Genomic DNA, 17,972 nt, shown 5'->3' with positions numbered 1-17,972 from the left:
TGCGGCGGTGCTGCCTGCTGGCACGGGGCATCCGGACCGCCCGGCGCTGCCCCCTCGGCCTGGCCGGGCGGCGAGGGCGCGGAGGGCGGTGCCGGCAGCGGGTCTGCGTCCGCGGGCTGACAGCCGAGCCGGGCGGGCCCAGCCGAGTCCCCGCGGCCAGGGGGCGGTGCTCCGCGCGCCGCCGGCTACCTGGGCTCCGTCTGCCGCTGTGGCCGGGCGTCTGCGCCGGCGGCGCTCAGCGGCGCTCCAGATCCCGGCGCCCGAGGGCCGGCGCGGAGGCGCGGGAAGGGAGGCGGGCCGCAGGGGCGCAGGGGCTCGAGTGGGGGCCTCGCCTCGCCCCGCCCCGCCCCTCCTCCAGGACCCGCGGAGCCGGGAGCGGGGGGCATGGGCCAAACTGCTGCTCCGGCACCATGACGCCCCTGCGCTTGGTGGTGGCTCTGATTTTAGGGGCTCTCCCCGAAATGGTCAGCTCTGATCCGGTCCTCGTTTACCCCGTCCACTACCGCCATCGCCACCGGCCCCCTGCAGGTCTCCAGTTTCCTTACTACCTTCCCACCCCTCAGCGCTCCCGGAGGACCACCCCGTCCCCGCGGGCGCCCGCCCCGCGCCCCCCGCCCGCGCCCCAAGTGCAGCGCCCTCTCGCCCTACAAGCGGGACGCGCGTCCCGGCCGCACCCCCGGGACTGCCCCTGGGTCAACGTGACGGACTCTGGCGCCCCGTGTCTGCGCTGGGCGGACGTGCCGCCCCTCCTGGAGCGGGCGCCCCCCGCGGGCTGGGCTCCCCTGAGAGCCGAGCGCCACAACTTCTGCTGGAGCCCCGACGGCGCGGGCCGACCCTGGTGCTTCTACCGGACCGCCCGCGGCCGGGTGGACTGGGGCCGCTGCGACTGCGGACACGGTGAGCGGCGGGGCCCAGCGGCGAGAGGGGCGGGCTCCTGGGAGCGGAGGGCGGGCGCGGGTGGCGGTGGCGGTGGCGGGGCAGGCGACGGGCTGCCCGGAGTTTCCAGCCGCGTGCCTTGGTACCCTGAGTTAAACTGCAGGGTGTGCGTTGTCCGGGTTGTCAGGGGTGATGGTCCCTGCGCCAGGTGCTGCGCTCCGGGTGCGTGGATGTCGTCGTGTCTCTGCCTGGTCTGTGTGCGTGTGCGTGTGTGTGTGCGTGCGCGCGCGCGTGTGTGCGCGTGCATGTGTGTGTGCATGTGTGCGTGCGTGCGTGTGCGTGCGTGCGTGTGTGTGCATGTGTGCGTGTGTGCGCATGTGCGTGTGTGCATGTGTGCGCGCGCGTGTGCGCGTGTGTGTGCGTGTGTGTGTGCGTGTGTACACGCGCACGTGCGTTGGGTGGAAGTGTGCTCTTTGTATCAGCTTGCCTTAAAGGTGTAAAAGAAGCAAGTTTCTAGTTACTTGTTTTGGAAAGGGGAGTACTAAATCTAATATGACAACCAATAACCTTTTCCCTCCCCACAGACTCCGATTTGAAAAAAATGTAAAGATTGTGTCCTAACTTCCACATTGACCTCTGTTTGAAGAAGTATGGCAAACTTTCTGGGCCAGAATGACACTTGTCATGATGGTGCTGGCTGCCCAGGCAGCCCGTGGGCAGCATCTCCAGGGAGGGAAGGCAGGAGAAGGCGAGAGGGAGGTAGGAGGCAGCAGCTGCCACGGCCCGCAGCCCCACGGCGCCCCTGCTCAGCTTGCGTGATTCTGTGGAAAACCGCGATTCGAGGAGAGATGTTCTAGTTTTGTGGTAATAAAGGCATCACATGAGTGGATTTCATGAACATGAACGATCTGCCTTAGAACAGCCCTTTGCTTTGAGCTTGGGTTTTGTTAATACAAGGGCTTCCTTCCTTAGCAGCTGGGGAAGAAAAAGCTTATGTCCTTCAAAGTTTACATTTTCCTTCAAAAAAAAAAGATAAAAAAGGCAGCTCTCCATGCAGGCCGTGGGCAGGGGCGTCCTGAACTGGGATTCCGAAAGATGTCCTTTGTGCCTTTTGGAGGTAATTTGCAGGTTAGCTGTCACAGTGCCTTCTTCCCTACAGGGTTTTATGCACTGGGGCCTTCTATTGCATTAGTGCTAACATGACAGGAAGGTTAGACCCCGCATCCTTCATCCTACGGAATGAAGTCATCGCTCTGCCTGTGTTCCGTGGACAGAATGCAGAGGTGGCTGTGAAGCGCCGCCCGAAGGATGCCAGGCCACCAGCCCTTACAATTCTCACCCTCCCAGAAAGTCTCAGGAAAAGCTCACGCTTAGCAAACAGCGCAGCCTTTCATTTTCCTGCTCTCGTGTTTATTTCATAGTTTATATGTAGCTGTAGGAAGAAACAGTGGGATTCCAAGTTACTTTATATTCCACACAGGGAGTGGCCTCCCCCACTGGGGCTGAGGAGAAAGTTACACCTCACACAGCACAGCCTCTGTGGTGCTGTTACGTTCGTGGTGAAATCCCACCAGACAGAAGTCCAGACTCTGTATAAAAGCTGTGCACTTCCTGGAGTGAAGGGAGGGAACACAGAGAGGCAAAGAAACCGCCAGGGTGGGAGATCAGTGCCCCTGCCCCCAGCTGGCCTTGGAACGCTGTACTTGCTCTCACAGACTCAGTCTTGATAACCCATTCTGGCATTTACTCCCACGTCTGCCGGGCATAACTCTTACCTGGAAATGACTGGCGTATTCGGAACCTCGTGGCGATCTCGGTGCCACGTTCATGTAGGGGCGTGAGCAGAGCTCCCACGCCTGGTGAAAGAGAGGATGGACCTGTGCTCTAGGGAACATCGGTGTCCGTTAGGCTCCGTGAGCAGCGATGCATGTTGGGGACATGTCTTAACCCCCACGGCTTGTCTGGAGAAGGCAGTTTTTGAACAGGCTCATTCAGAGGACTTGGCCAGCTCTGAGCAGCGCTGCCACAGCCCGGCCTGGTCAGTTAGCTGCCTGGGGTAGCCGCGCATTCACTGTGTGCTGGGTGCTGGGCTCAGCGAGTTGCACACTGATTTTCTCACTTAATTCTCACAGCAGCATTACACGGTGGTGCACATCGTCACCTCAAGGCTCCTTTAGCTCTAGTTCTTTAGTTATGTAAACATGTGGGAATTCCCATGTGGCCCAAAAACCCCCTAGTCTGAAAGGAGGGAGGAAGGGAACTGTTTGTCCAGTGCATCCACCCTTCTGTGACTTAGTCCTGCTAGGTTAGGGTCAAGCATGTTCCCTTGTGTGTGGGTAGGAAAATGGCACCCCTGGTGTCCATTTGACCAGTGTGAGATAACAGCAGCCTGGTTCACCAGGTTACGTTCTGAACTGAACCCAAGCCAGGTTGTTTTCACGTGTCTGCAGGAAGAGTGAATAGGCAATGATGTCCTCGACAACACCTGACTAGGAGGGGGAGTCTCCGTCTCCATGGTCGTGGCAGGCAGGCAGCTTGCTTGACTCTGCGTCACGGGGTCCTCTTCATTACAGCGCACAGGTGGAACCCAGCTGTAGGCGACTGGTGACTGAGGGGTGAAACAGGTACAATAAATGATAATGCTCTAATAATTGGCATTCTACCAGGAAGAATGGTGCGTGGATCTGATGTTCTGCCGTGTCACGCTGATCTGTTCATATGTACCTACCCACCCAAACCTCCTGCTGCAGGTGGACGCAGCAGACGATGGGAAGAACAGTTGTTCACAGACTGGACTCTTCCATGTCCATCTGGTGTTTGAAGTGAATGCTAATTAAAAAGTTGGTTGTAAGCTGTCCCTTAAAAAAATGCTGCATTTTGATTATGTTTAGCAGGTGCTGAAAAACATTTATTAGCAAAGCCAGATTTGATACATTTCCTGGCTGGATTTTAAATATTGAGCTCAATCTGTTTTTCAGGCTAAGGCAGATATAAAATACTTTTACTTCCCTGGAATAAAACCACATGTATATGGCCAAATAATTTTTTACAAGGGAGCCAGAAACCTACAATGAAGAAAAGAAAGCCTCTTCAGTAAATGGTGCTCAGAAAATTGGAAAGCCACATGCAAAAGAGTGAAACTAGATTATAGACTCTCCCTGTGCACAAAAATTAATTCAAAATGGATCAAAGACCTAAATATAGGTAATATATAAATTACATAAATTACATAAAAGAAAACAGGTACTAATTTTTGGACCTTGATCTTAGGGAAGATTTTATGAATTTGACCCCAAAGGCAAGGAAAGTAAAGGCAAAAATAAAAGAATGGGACTATATCAAACTAAAAAGCTTCTGCACAGCAAAAGAAACCCCCAACAAAACAAAAAGGCAACCAACTTTGGGAGAAGATATGTGCAAACAATAGCTCCAACAAAGGTTTACTATCCAAAATATATAAAGAATTCATAAAACTCAATAAACAAGCCAATTAAAAATGGGCAGACCTAAACAGACACTTCTCCAAAGAAGACATACAAATGGCCAACAGATAAATGACAGGATCTTCAACCTCACTAGCTGTTAGGGAAATACAAATCAAAACTACAATGAGATACTGCCTCACACCTGTTAGAATGGCTATTTCCAATAAGACAAGTAATAAGTGTTGGAGAGATTGTGGAGAAAAGGGAACCCTCACTCACTGCTGGCGGGGATGTAAACTTGGTACAGCCACTATGGAAAAGTCTGGCAGTTCCTCAAAAAGTTAAGAATAGAGCTACCATATGACCCAACCATCCTTTTTCTGGGTATTTACCTGAAAAACTCAAAAACACTTATTTACAAAGATGTATGCACTCTTATGTTCATTGCAACATTATTCACAGTGGCCAAGATATGGAGACAACCAAAGTGTTCTTCCATAGATGATTGGATAAAGAAAATGTGGTACAAATATACAATGGAATACTATTCAGCCATAAAAAAGATGAAGCACTGCCATTTGTGATAGCATGGATTGATCTTGAGAATATCATGCTAAGTGAAATAAGTCAGGCAGAAAAACCTAAGAACCGTATCATATCACTTACATGTGGGATATAAAACTAAAACTCATCACACAGACAATAGTATAGTGGTAACTAGAGGGAAGGGGGTGGGGATAGTAAAGGGTAAAGGGGGTCAAATATATGGTGACTGAAGATGATTTGACTTTGGATGGTGGGCACACAATGCAATATACAGATCATGCATCATAGAAATCTATACCTGAAAGTCAGAAAATGTTGACTTTTGCCTCTTTAGCATCTTACTTTTCCAGAGTAGTTTCCTCCTCTCACCCCTCTCCCCTCTTCCGCAAATCAGCACACTATTAAGAACAATTATTGTATGCAAAGCACTAAAGTAATGAGATTTTTCCTCCTACAAGCCATGCCTACACATTCAGCCTCAGTACTTTTTATTAGGATTACCAAGAGTGGAAAATGCTGATTCATGTAACAAGGTGAGGGTAGAGTCACTGAATGTTTGCTGAGTTCACACCAGGAGCAGACTTTACAAAGATGCCTAAGAAATCACCCGTGTCCTCGGGTTGAGGACACCCACAGGCCGGCTGAGGTGTCAGAAGAATCCTGAGCATTTTCATTGCCTTTCCTGTGATTCCCGCCCCGGGAGGCAGAAGAGGGTTACTTGAGGTGGAGCCTGTTTCGTCTCCCAGTGATATACGTATGATGGTGACACTCGTACCATCTGTTCACGCCTGAGCAGTTCTCACACATCGCTTGTGAGGTTTCTGCGAGGGTGGGTACATTCATCTGTTGTTAGTACACCATAAATTAATGCATAGAGTCTTCTTCTTTTGTATAATACTGTATAATGTTCCAAACCAGAGAATACTTGATAAGATTTACAAGTTTCTGATAAGCCCAGTGTAAATGGGTAGAATTGCTATTCAGAGGATATGCTCGTATTTTGAACTAGACCAGTTCAGATTTTTTTTTCTCAGTACTAACAGTATCTACATAAATAATACATGGCAATTAGTATGAATTATAGATGTGAGCTAATGGAGGCAGATACAGCTCTGTTGGATCTCTGTGCAGGGGACTGCTCCATATGTTAAAAATAATTTTATTTCATTTTGACGTGGCATGATTTCAGTAAAATCTGTTTCACCATGCTTAAACTGGTTTCAGTTATGGGGAAATATAATCATAGACAAAAATAGTAGTATACCTTAGTGTTGTCAGGTAGAGTGTAGGAAGAAAATAACATCAGAATTAATCTAGCCCCCACCAACTGTACTTAAGAAACATTTAGTGTATTCCAGTGTTGCTTTTGGTATAAGACATAGATTATGTTTAACTCACATGTGACGTGTGTGTACTAAATTGTCCAACATGTAATAGACATTTTCTTTTTTCTAATAGATCATAAACTGAAATTTCTATGTCGCTGTCAGTTTTACATATGCTCCTATCAAGGATTAGATGATAGCTCGATGTCTCCAGCATGCATTTTTTCTGATTCCACCGGAACAATAGATATGACCAAAGTTTATTATTTTGTGCCTCTGTGAAGTTCAGTAATAGATGAGAAAGGGTTTATGTGATAATGTTAATTTTCTTTTACTCATTTGTCAAACTGATTTTTAAAAGATTAAAATATGTATTATCAGTTCTATTCAGAAAACCCTATGGAGACAGGTCTTTGTTTTTGCTGTGTTTTTCTTCCTCTTCAGGTGAGTCAGTGCTATTCTGTAAGTACATCTTGAGAAGGTAACTAAGGAGGCCTATCTTTTCACTTGGTTTACTTTGGAGTGAGCTGGATTTAGAGAACAAAGATAGCTGACCTTTGGTTTCTTTCCTGCTATTTCTTGTAGGCCTCCCTGAAGTCTGGAGTGTGAGGAGGTAGATTGTCCAGGGAGGGGACACCATGATGGCTTGATTAGTTTGCTTGGGCTGCTGTAACGAGTCCCACAAACCAAGAGGCTTAAACAACAGGAACTTATTGGTTCACAGTTCTTGACCCTAGAAGCCCAAGATAAAGGTGTCTGTAGAGCCAGGCCTGAGGGCCCAGGGAAGGCTCTGTTCCTGGGCTCTCTCCCACCCTCTGGTAGCTCCTTGACTGGGGGTGGGTAATGGCAGTCTCAAGTGGTGTTCTCCCCCTGTGTGTGTCTGTGCCCAAATTTCCCCTTTCTACAAGAACCCAGTCATACTGCATTAGAGCCCATCCTAATGACCTCATCTTAAATGGTCATCCTCAAAGACCCTGTTTCCAAATAAGGTCACATCCATAGGTCCTGGGAGTTAGGTCTTCAGCATCTTCTTGAGGGACAGAATTCAACCCATTACAGTAGCCTTAAGAACCGAAAACCCACTGAGACTGAGGGGAATTTTAATCTAGCCTGATGTGCCTCTCTAGATTACCTGCATCGACTGAGACTGGTGAAATGGTCAGAGGGAACCCCTCTGCAGTGTCTTTTTGTTTGGGGAATTTCTGTTTTTCAGCAAAGTTGCCCATAAAGCAAATTTCTTTAACATGAATCTTTTCTGTTCCCTTTTCTTTATAAATCTGAAGATATATCTACATGGAAGAAAAATAATAGTATAGTAAAAGGACAGTAAATTCCACATGTTTGGCAGACAAGATAGCAGAATTCTGATCAATCCTGGACCTGGGCACGTTTCACCTTTAGGTGGTTGTACCAGCAGACTTGTTACAATGGACTGCTTTTTGACTATTTTTTGCACCAGTTCATTTCAGGAGCTCAGGGCTCCTGTCCATGACTTGCCATCATGAGTAGCTTTACAGTTGCAGACTCTTCTATTACTGGTTTGGTCTGTATATTGGTTATGCCTGTTACTGTTGACCTAAAACCTCCGTTTGAGACTTCAGATTATCAATTATTACTGGTAACACATTTTAAAAATAGGAATATTTAGAGGAGTTTCCACCCAAATGGCACTTGAGACACTTAAAGACAGCCTAGTCCTGGGTCGCTGGGGTGTGGTCCAGAGACGTTAGCTGAGACTGGTGGGAGCACATGGAGTGCTCAGCTGGAGGAGAGCGTGGGAGCCAAGGAAGGGGGTCAGGTTTTCATAGTAAGAGACTGTGACAATTGAACATTTGCCAAACAAAGAAATTGGCCTAGAATGTACCTGAAGAATTTTATTGTTAGTATGTTAGCAATGGAAATGAGTTCACCAGGTGGTGACCTTTCTGGATTGCTTTATTCTTTTTTTTTTTTTTTTCCGTTGAGCTAAGGATATTTTCCCTCTTTACCTTGTAATTGTGCACCCATAGGTTTGTGCAAACGCATGCTCCTCCTAACATTTGTGCAGCTCATAGGACAGAGCGGTGCCCCCTGGAGGCCCGGGCTCAAAGGAGAGCCGGGAAGCCCCTCTCCTGTGTCCCCAGCACAGACTCTCCAGGCTGCCCTGTGCTCCTGCTGGCTGACGTCTTCCCACAGAACGCTGGCCAGATTGGCTGTCATCTCTCACACAGCGTGGTGAAAGCCGGCGCGGCACAACTCTGAAAGTGACTGATCCAGCAGGAGCAGCAGGCGCTTGTTATGCCGCAGGCTCTTTGCCCGAGTTTGGAGACCAGGTGCAGTGGTGGGGGATCAGGGGACAGTACCCACTGCTCTGCAGCTGCTCAGGTGACTGGTCCACAGTGTCCTCAGCCATAAGCTGAGGGAAATGAATTACTGTTTTCAGAATCTCCATCGCCTCAACCATTTTAAGAGAATAAATGAAGCAAGAACAAAGTAAAACCAAAACAAAGAAATAACTTCTTACTTTAAATGTGTACAGTGTAAGTTATGTTCACACTTTTATCATTTTGGAACATATTGTACTGACTTTTTAAAAATCCTCACCCTAGGATATGCTTTTATTGATTTTAGAGAGAGAGGAAGAGAGAGAGAAAAAAAGAGAAAGAGAGAGAAAAAAAGAGAAAGAGAGAGAGAAACATCAATGTGAGAAAAAAACCATGATCAGTTGCCTCCTGTATGCACCCGGACCGAGAATGGAACCCGCAGCCTTTTTGGTGTACAGGACAACGCTCCAGCCAACCGGCGAGCCACAAGGTCAGGGCTATATTGATTAAAAAAACATGCCAGAAAACTCTTGCACAAAATTTTAGAAGAATTGAGGACCTCATAGAATTATAACCATTAGGAAATGCTCTGAGTGCAAGGTAGATGTCTCAGAGTACTTTAGAAATTGTTCAGGGAGGGATAAACTGGCTGGAGGGAGCTGCCAGGAAGGTGTGCACTGGGGGTGCTGGTGCTGTGTGGATTCCGGTGCTGTGTGGATTCTGGAGGAGAATTTATCAGTCATTGGCATGCAGATTGCCTTTCCTGCCTGCAGGCATCTGTGGTCACTTGTTGAAGGGAAGCTGGAGGAGAGCTGCAGGTCCCTACTGTCCAACAGATGCAGCTCCGGGGAGCAGGCTTCGGGCAGGTTTGCAGCACCTGAGAAGTGGCGGGAGAGATGGCTGGGGGCCTGCCAGCACTGTCTTTGTCTCAGACTGATGTCCTGGTGACAGCAGGCTTTATGCAGTTTCCTCCTTCTTGCCTCTGGCTGCCTAATCCTTTCTTCTTGCTTGCTGGTTAGTGACTGAGGCACCCTTTTACATTCATTAGGGTTATTTAACCTGCTTAAGTTGAGTTCCATTTGTTTTCACTACCAGATCTTTCTTCCAACCTTTGACATGAGTAATTTGGTGGTGGTGGCTTTGGGTTAATAAAGAGATAATAGATTAAATGTATTATCTCAGATAATGTCGGTTTGAGGTAAACAAACAGATTCCTTGGAATGAAATAAACTGCTGGCATTGGTGATATACATACTATGGTGATTTATGTGGCTTTGTGTAGAAGAGGTCTTGTGATTAAAACATACTGAAGTTCAGCCAAACTCTTCAGCTGTGTCCCTTTAAAAGTGCTCAGCGGTTCACACTTTGCTCTGAGCCGCTTCCTCTGCCCAGCCTGAACTGAAGGTCAGGGTGTCAGATGACCTGCCCGGTAGCGCCAGGCCCACGCTCTCCCCGAACAGTCAGGATCCGGCCGTGGTGCTTGTCTCCATTTATCGTCCCCTTTCCTTTGAATGAAATGACTGCTTGTCATGAGAAATAGGATGCTTCTCTTAGTTACGTGTTCGGGGATGGTGATGTGGGAAGAATAGTTGTTGGTGACAAGGCTGGTGCTAGTGAGATGAAGGGATCGTTTGTGAATCGAGTGTTTTTGGAAAATTGTTTTAAATCCAAATATAATAACTTTGAAATATGCAAAACATACCGGGATTTTTTTGGTAGGACTTAATTTCTTTACCTATGAAGGTAAAGGCATTTCTAAGTGACTTTTCACAGGATTTTGTGAAATTCTTCAGCTGTCCGAGTTTGATTCCCTCGGACATTGTTGCCAGCTGCTGCCCTAGGAATCGGCCCCGTCCGCCAGGGCCAACGGGAAGAGCAGTGCAGGGCCTGGTCCACACTGAATGGAACTTAACGTTTTATTTTCCGAGTGGTTCTTGAACTTAAATTTTGCCCCTTTTAAGCCTGAAAAGGTGACTCAAACCGTGGGCGATGGAGCAGCTGGGTGGGGATGGTCTGTGAGGGGAAGTCACTCCAGCCACTCTACCTGGTGACGGTCCCCTCAGACTGACGTTAGGCCTGTTTCCACGCAAGCACGGTTTGGGAATCATAGCCATATCTTTGGTTTATGCTGCTTGAAGGGGGAAAAGCATTTTATTGTTTTCTCGTGGAGGAAGAAATCAGGTAGAAGGAGATAGGACCCAGACAGTGGCAGCGAAGTTACGGGCAGAGCCCTGAATTTTGTTTCTGTTCCTTACATGAGCTCACGTGGGGACGGGAGGTGATGTGTGAGGGGTGAGAGCTTCCTGCAGATGTAACCTGCGGCTCGGGATGCGGTGTCGGAGTCAGTCACGCACTCCCACTTCCCCTTCAAATTACAGCTGCACTTTCTCTTCGCCCAGATAAAAACTGCAGTGTAATTAGCATTGACATGAGTGTGTTAATTACCCCCTTTCCCACCAAAAACCCCACTAAACCCCATAAGCCCTGCCGAATCCTCATTTAAAGGAAGAGCCTCGTGCTGAAGAGTGGAGGCCAAGCCACTCTGGCTGGTCTTGCGCCACCTCCGTGGAGAAGTATGTTAAGTGAGGGCCCGCCTAGTACGTTCACTCGATCATCGCCATTAAAGGGCCTGGGGTCCTTCTGCATTTCAGGGTTGGTGCGACTTCGTGGTGGCCCGGATGAGTTGGAAGGCACAGTGGAGGTGTTTGCCAGTGGAGCCTGGGGCACAGTCTGCAGCAGCCACTGGGATGACGCCGATGCTGCCGTCGTCTGTCACCAGCTGCAGCTGGGGTGAGTTCCCCGCCCTGGTCCTGTCCTCGCACAGGCCAGCCTGCGAGTGTCCGAGAATGACGCGCACCGAGTTACTGTGGAAAGGGCCCCTCTTCCTTCCCCAGTCTCACTCTCGCTTTCCTCAGCAGAGCCCAGAGGAAGGGCCGGGAGGGAATGAGCTGGCACCCCGCGTGTACTCACAGTGCACCCCACATCTCGCTACCCCTGCCGGCAGGAAGTGGGCCATGCTTGGTGGGCAGGAGTAGAAACCAACTTTTGGTCTTTCTCTTTAAGCAGACGGTTGTTTAGTCCTAGGAAGCAGGGCCTCTGGTTCCAGAACTAATTCCTCAGGAGCTGTGTAGTCCTAGGCTGCTGCCCCTTGCTCTTCTCTCTCTCCTTTCAGCCCCCCCAGATTCCGTGTTTCTGTGTGAGGGAGGTGACGTTCACCTGTGCTCTTGTCCCGATAGTTTGGGGTGACGTTGGCTCCCCGCAACCCTGAGCACTCTCACTAAAACAGATCAGTGCCCATGCTGGCCCCAGGCCCAGCACCTCGGTGCCTGGGCCCAGGGGTTTCACCAGGAGCAGGGGCTCCGTTTTGGAACAAAAGTTTTATTTTGTTATTCTTATTGTTCTGATTTTGTGTTTCATTTCTTTTTCTAACTACACGTGCCGTATGTTTTTCTTGGCCTTTATGTCCAGAGATCTTTAGAAAACATCAGAAATATCTTGTTATAAAAAGTGCAGGTCTAAAAGCCTGAAAGAAAGGTTTGCAGTTGTCAAATATTCTGCATTAATAATCAGAGAGTGATAATATCTAGTACCATGATAGCAATGAAAACGTTGCTCAACTCTAGTGAAATTGGTAAGATCTTTGCCAGTTTGCTCCTGCCTTCCCATGAGGAGGGGGAGGAATGCGTGTAATAGAGGCAAACCTTGAAGGCTTACGTTTTGTTTGGACTTTTGATGCTATTAGAGCAGCAAACAGGGTTAATGTACCTAATTACCTAACTAGTTTTAAAAGCGAGCGTGGGTATAAATTGGGAAGGAGAAGGCCGGGGCATGTAAGTGCGCTGTTTAGGAATGTTAGTTACTGATTGTATCAATGGGTGTTTTTCGCACAAAGAATGTTGACGCTTTTTCTTGGAGAGCCTGAGGTTGTGACCAGTGTGTAGACGTCAGTGTCTTCCTTCATACAAACATCTGTGTGTGCCTTGGTTCCCCCTGAGAATCCAAGAGGAACACTGTGCCCTGAGGCTCTGACTTGGAGAAGCAAGAGCATGTAGTGGATGGTGGAGTCCAGGGTGGCTACCAGTCCACCGACGGACGAGAGTGCACAGACCTCCGTTCTGCAAACGCACACTTCAGACAACTGTGTTGCTTACAGCATCTCTGAGTGGTACCTTGTATTTTTTTGTTTTTTGTTCTTTGAATATGATTTTATTGATTTGAGAGAGAGAGGAAGGGAGAGGGACAGAGAGAAACATCGATTGGCTGCATCCTGCACTCCCCCTACTGGGCATCCAGCCCACAACCCGGGCATGTTCCCTGACAGGGAATTGAACTGGTGACCTCTCCATTCATGGGCGGACTCTTAACCACCGAGCCACACCAGCTGGACTGAGTGGTCACTTTTAGTCAGAGTTTCACAGTAGGAGCAGAGCAGCCTGGGGACACAGTCATGTTTTAGACATACTCCAAATATTTACTGTGGGGTGGATGGAAGCTGTTGCATGGAGACAGTTCTAGAGATTACCATGTTAATCAGGTTACCATCAAATCTTTTTAAAATTTAATTTCTATTTGTACATATAAAAGCATGTCAATTAGATGTGTTAAAAGCAGAGCTTATCTGCATGTTATTAATTTATTAATTAGTTTCAAAGGCTTCTAGCATATACTGTATATAAGGTTTTAAAAATGTGGATGGACTTCTCTTGATACTAGCTTGCTTAGACACAGTAATAATAATCATTTTGAAAATCTAGGTTAACATATGGGAGTAAGAAGGACTCTTTGAGCACCCAGACTTCTTTCCTATGTCCGAAGGCAGCCTGGACAGGCTCAGCGAGGAGTGATCTGAGCTGAGTCCATTCTAGACTACAGGTCTCAGGCAGTGACATACTCCTCCCACAGCCACCCAGGTCCCCTTTTCATCTCCGTTGTATCTGCCCATTTTCTTCTAACATCAGCCGTAGACAGCCAAGGCCTATGCATGCCGTTCATTGGTGGTTCAAGATTACTAAGAAGATGGCCATGGGCCATCCACCCGAGTGTGATTTCCTTGAAACTTATGTAATCCATATGTTTCTCTTTTTCTTACTCTTCCATCTTTATGGATTTCTTCCATTTTAAAATATCTAAATGATTTGATAAAAATTCTCCTACCTTTGATAAACCTAACATCGATCATTGTACTTGCAGAAGAAAAGGAGTGGCGAAACACACCCCGTTTTCCGGCCGGGGCCTTGCTCCCGTTCACTGGAGCAGCGTCCGTTGCCGCGGAGATGAAGAAAACATTCTGCTCTGCGAAAAGGACACCTGGCAGGGCGGGGCGTGTCCTCAGAAGATGGCAGCTGCTGTCAGGTGCAGCTCTTCCCATGGTAAAAAAGATATGTTCTTGTTTCCCTTCATTGTGTTTTCAGCGTGAGTCCAGATGATAAAGGCGTCTCCTTAAACCCCTTCCCGGGAGGTGTACATACAGACGTGAGCCTGAGCCAGCGCGTTCTTCACTCACAGTCTTCGTAGGAGTGTGTCTGACAAATTGAATTCCGTTCAACCTCACAATTAGCATGCTTTCTGTTTTATCTAACTTGCTCACAGAAAAATTATATGCTGGGTAGGAAACACTTGTTTTGGTAACGGAAAATCATGATGGCGTCATGGTAGAAAATCAGCTTGAGACCAAAGATAAATGCAGCAACTATAGCAAGATGTTTCCGCTTTATAGGGGGAAGTGTGATCATGGTGCCAGTTCCCCTTTGGGTTTTATGGAATGACCTTTAAGCACCATGTACAGGCATGAGGTGGCCAGCAGAACGGCTTCAGTCCACAGATACACATGCGTTCATAGGAACATAAGAGGGGGAGCAGCTGCCCTCACAAAGGCGGGTGGGTTTTCTGGGGACTGTGGTGTATTTTAATGTGCGATCACAACCCGGAACCACCACACTGACACAGAATCCCTTTTTGCATTTTCCTGGGAGACAGCAGTGTGACCAGATGTCCCAGGTCTTGAAGTGCTAGCAGCCAGCCCTGGGCAGTGGTTTCTGTTTGAGTGCAAGTGTCAGGAGAGGGAGAGAGAAGCTCCCACCACAGAACCTAGAGACCCAGTTTAGAAACTGTCCTCACTGTGAGCTGTCTGGAGGCACCCTTGCCGCTGTGGAATGAGGACCCTGCAGGGGGTGTGGGGCCAGGCAGGGCTTGTGGGGAGCTGTGCGGGTGTGTGGGGCTGTGCAGGATGTGCTCTGAGACCTGCAGACCTTTCTGGGTGGCCGGGCGCATGTTCCACCTGGATGTCTCGTAGGTTTCCCTTCTCTTCCCTTGTTCCTTTGGCTGAGGCTGCTTTTGGCCAGTAAAGGTGTGTGTATTGAGTCTTTGGGATGGTGTGGCTTGGGCTCTACAGTGCACTGCCTTTTTGTAGATTATTGCTTGTATTCTGGGTTAACCTGATTGATAAAATGGTCAACATTTTCAGGTAGTGAGGTAAGCAAAATCTTAAAAACAATAACTATTCTTCTTTTGGTAGATTTCTCTACTTTTAAAAAGTTATTTCTACTCTCTATAAGCTATCCACTTGTTTAAATTATGGTCACAAAGATAAATTTAAGGTCATTTATCAGCCTATATAAAATATAGAAGCTTGAGATAAATTTGAAGTGAGAATGAGAGAAAGATACTCTTATGGAAAAGTAAATGAGACCAAGAAAGCAAATAGCTCAAACCAGCAAACACTGAGTCTGCCTCAAGGCCCAGAGCAGACTTTAATGCATTTTTTTTTAGTTGGGAAATTACATTTAGTGTCTTGTCTCCTGGTACCTATGCCCTTCCAGCACGTGCAGAGCAGGACACTGTGTGGGCACTGAACATGGGAAACAGCAACCTCCACGAAAACATCTGGGGGTTTTATTTGTCCAAAAGTTAAACATGAGTCAGCTATCTCATGGAATTTTCTTTCAAATGATTCTTTGTGGGTTTGTTGGGAGGATGTGGGATGTTGACTCAGTTTTGTCCTTGAGCTTTTCTGTATTTTCACAATTATAAAACCAGAAAAGCCACATGTTTTAAAATAAAACATGACATTAAAAATGTAAGGTAATATGTCATAATCGTTCTGGGTTGTAGGTGATTTTAAAGCCCTCTTAGAATATTTTGTTTTCCTTTCATCTCTAAACTTACCACAGTGGTAAGGGGTGGGGAGATGGGAAAATATAATAACTTAAGAAACTTACACATTTTTAAATTATTTTTTCTATATTTTCCAAGTTTTTTAAAGGAAAATACACACAATAACTTACGCAAATTTGTTTTCTACCATAATTTAGCCATCAATTGTAAGAAGCTAATATACAATGTTGAGAGCAGTTATGCTTATTAAACCTGTCTTTAATTTTTTGCTAATAAGTGCTAGCTGACTTACGCGTACATTAGACTCGAGTGGGTGCTGACAGGACCGGCCTGAGCCTGCTGTCTCTGGAGTGGCTTAGTGAATGCTACTCAGTTTCCGAGACTGGGAAGGAAGCAGGATGGACCCAGTCTTACTGTTCCCTGTGACTCTGCGGCCTTTGCTTTCCCAGGCGCAGGCCCAGCCTCCCCCGTTCTGCGCCTGGCTGGCGGGAGCAGTGTGCGCGAGGGCCGCGTGGAGCTGTACCGAGCCGGGCAGTGGGGCACCGTCTGCGACGACCAGTGGGATGACCTAGACGCAGAAGTGGTCTGCAGGCAGCTGGGCCTCAGGTTCGATTTCCTTGTTTTTGTCCTGTTTGCGTTAACTTCTGAATCTAATATTTCCATACAGAAGGCGGGTGCTGTGTGTGCAGATTGCGCGTGTCCCTGAACACATGGGAAAGCCAGCTTTGGTCCCCGCACTGGGCTGCAGGCTCCCTGGGAGGACGTGCGCATGTGCTCCACAGTCTCCAGTTTTATCTGAGTTCCAGGGAGTTCATACCCCAGAGAGGCTGAGCCTGGCAGGCTCCTCAGCACAGCCTTTGCCCTGCTCCCGGCACAGCCGGCGCTGCCCGCCAAGGCGACCTGTTGCTCACGGTGACCCATCGTCACAGGATGGCATCATGGAGCCCAGCTTCTTCCCCAGCATGGTCTGAGCCTTGCCCTAGCTTCCTTATTCGTGAGGTGTGTGCAGAACAAAGGGTGCTGATTGATGAGCAAAGTAAATAATTCCCGTGTGGGTGCCAGATGCAGCGAGTACCATGGAGGCCCGTGAAGGTCTGCGCTCCCTGCTGCTCCTGTCCGCAGGGGTGCCTGTCCTGGGGCACTGTGCTCCACTCCAGGTCCCCAGTCCCTCTCTAGTGATTCTGGGCATCCGTGTAACAAGCCTGCAGGTGTCTCTGAATTCTTTTAGGGGAGCTTTTAAAATTGGGTATTTTACCTGAGATGAGATTTTTCACTGAGCACTTACTTGGGGGCTTCTCTCTCTGGCACCGTCTGTCCAGTGACGCGTCCTCCTTGACAGTTGTCACCTTTGAGATGTGAACCATCTCGACTCATTTTTTTGCAGTTGTTTTAGTCAGTCACTCCTCTTTTAAAAAAGTCTGTGTTTATATTGAAGTATTTTAAAGTAAAATACAGATATTTTACCTCTAAATACTTGTCTGCATCTCTTAAAAATAAGATTGTAGCCAGATTGCCCTGATCACAAATAATCACCCGACAGTGTCTGACAGCCATCACATTCAGATTCCGTAGCTGCCCCACAACGTCCTGACAGGAGGTCCATCTGCAGCAGCCCTTGTCCTGGCTGAGCAGTGGCCTCAGGGTCCCTCTGAGTTCAGAGCACACTCTTCCTTGGGACACTGATTGTCATAGGGACCAAGCCGCTTCTCTGCAGAGTGCCTCCCGCTCCTGGGGGCAATATTTGCTCCCTTGGTTCTTGAAACTCCTGGGATGGGAGCCTTGGTCTGAAGGATGGATTGGACCTCAGCAAGCAGTCTGGCTGGACGTCATGGCAGGTGATGTATTCTCATCTCGTGTCTCGCCAGGAGTCAGGAGCAGCTCTGGCTGCCCCATGGTGAGACTGAGGCCGAGCACCAGCTCCTCCGCTGGGAAGTGAAGTCCCCCGTCGCTGACCCCAGGACCTCAGTGCCATTTCACAGTCCCCGTGTGGACAGGCACAAGCAGGACCAGCCTGGTCTGTAGGACTGATGGCTCGGGGTGCTGAGGGTGTGGTGTGAGCACTGTGATCACTCTTTCCGTGGGTCAGCAATAGGACCAACTAGCTGCTTCTGAGAAAAATATTGCTAATCATTACATTTTAAGGCTATATTTTGAAACTGTTCTGATTGGGTTTCAATTTCAGGATCCGTTTCCCTCAGGCTTCAGGTGCTGTTGGAGTCAGAGCAGCCTGGGTTGGCGGGTGCGGCCCTGGGACCAGAGGAGATAGATGGCCGTGGCGCCCCCTAGCTGCACTTCCCCCTCTGAGCGCGTCCTGTTGTGTGGCTGGAGTGTCTGAAAGCGTAGCCATGCGGACGTGCACAGGACTCTGTTAGCAGCTCTTACAA

The 17,972-nt window shown here is 48.4% G+C and overlaps 1 protein-coding gene across 1 annotated transcript in view; it reads left to right on the top strand.

Moving 5' to 3' along the window:
• Positions 1-356: 356 nt before the first annotated feature.
• The window catches only part of PRSS12 (serine protease 12), a 57,460-nt gene continuing 39,844 nt past the window's right edge, over positions 357-17,972 (top strand). Inside the window, exons 1-4 of the mRNA XM_087816214.1 lie at positions 357-897; positions 11,127-11,265; positions 13,666-13,844; positions 16,038-16,194. Of these exons, the coding sequence (XP_087672340.1) occupies positions 411-897; positions 11,127-11,265; positions 13,666-13,844; positions 16,038-16,194 (962 nt within the window). The 5' untranslated portion in view covers positions 357-410. The remainder of the gene's footprint in view (positions 898-11,126; positions 11,266-13,665; positions 13,845-16,037; positions 16,195-17,972) is intronic.

The sequence above is a fragment of the Miniopterus natalensis genome, chromosome 4, assembly GCF_054644295.1.
Source record: "Miniopterus natalensis isolate mMinNat1 chromosome 4, mMinNat1.hap1, whole genome shotgun sequence".
Lineage (NCBI taxonomy): Eukaryota > Metazoa > Chordata > Mammalia > Chiroptera > Miniopteridae > Miniopterus > Miniopterus natalensis.
The sequence above is the reverse complement of the archived record's forward strand: the minus strand, read 5'-3'. Positions and strand labels throughout refer to the sequence as shown.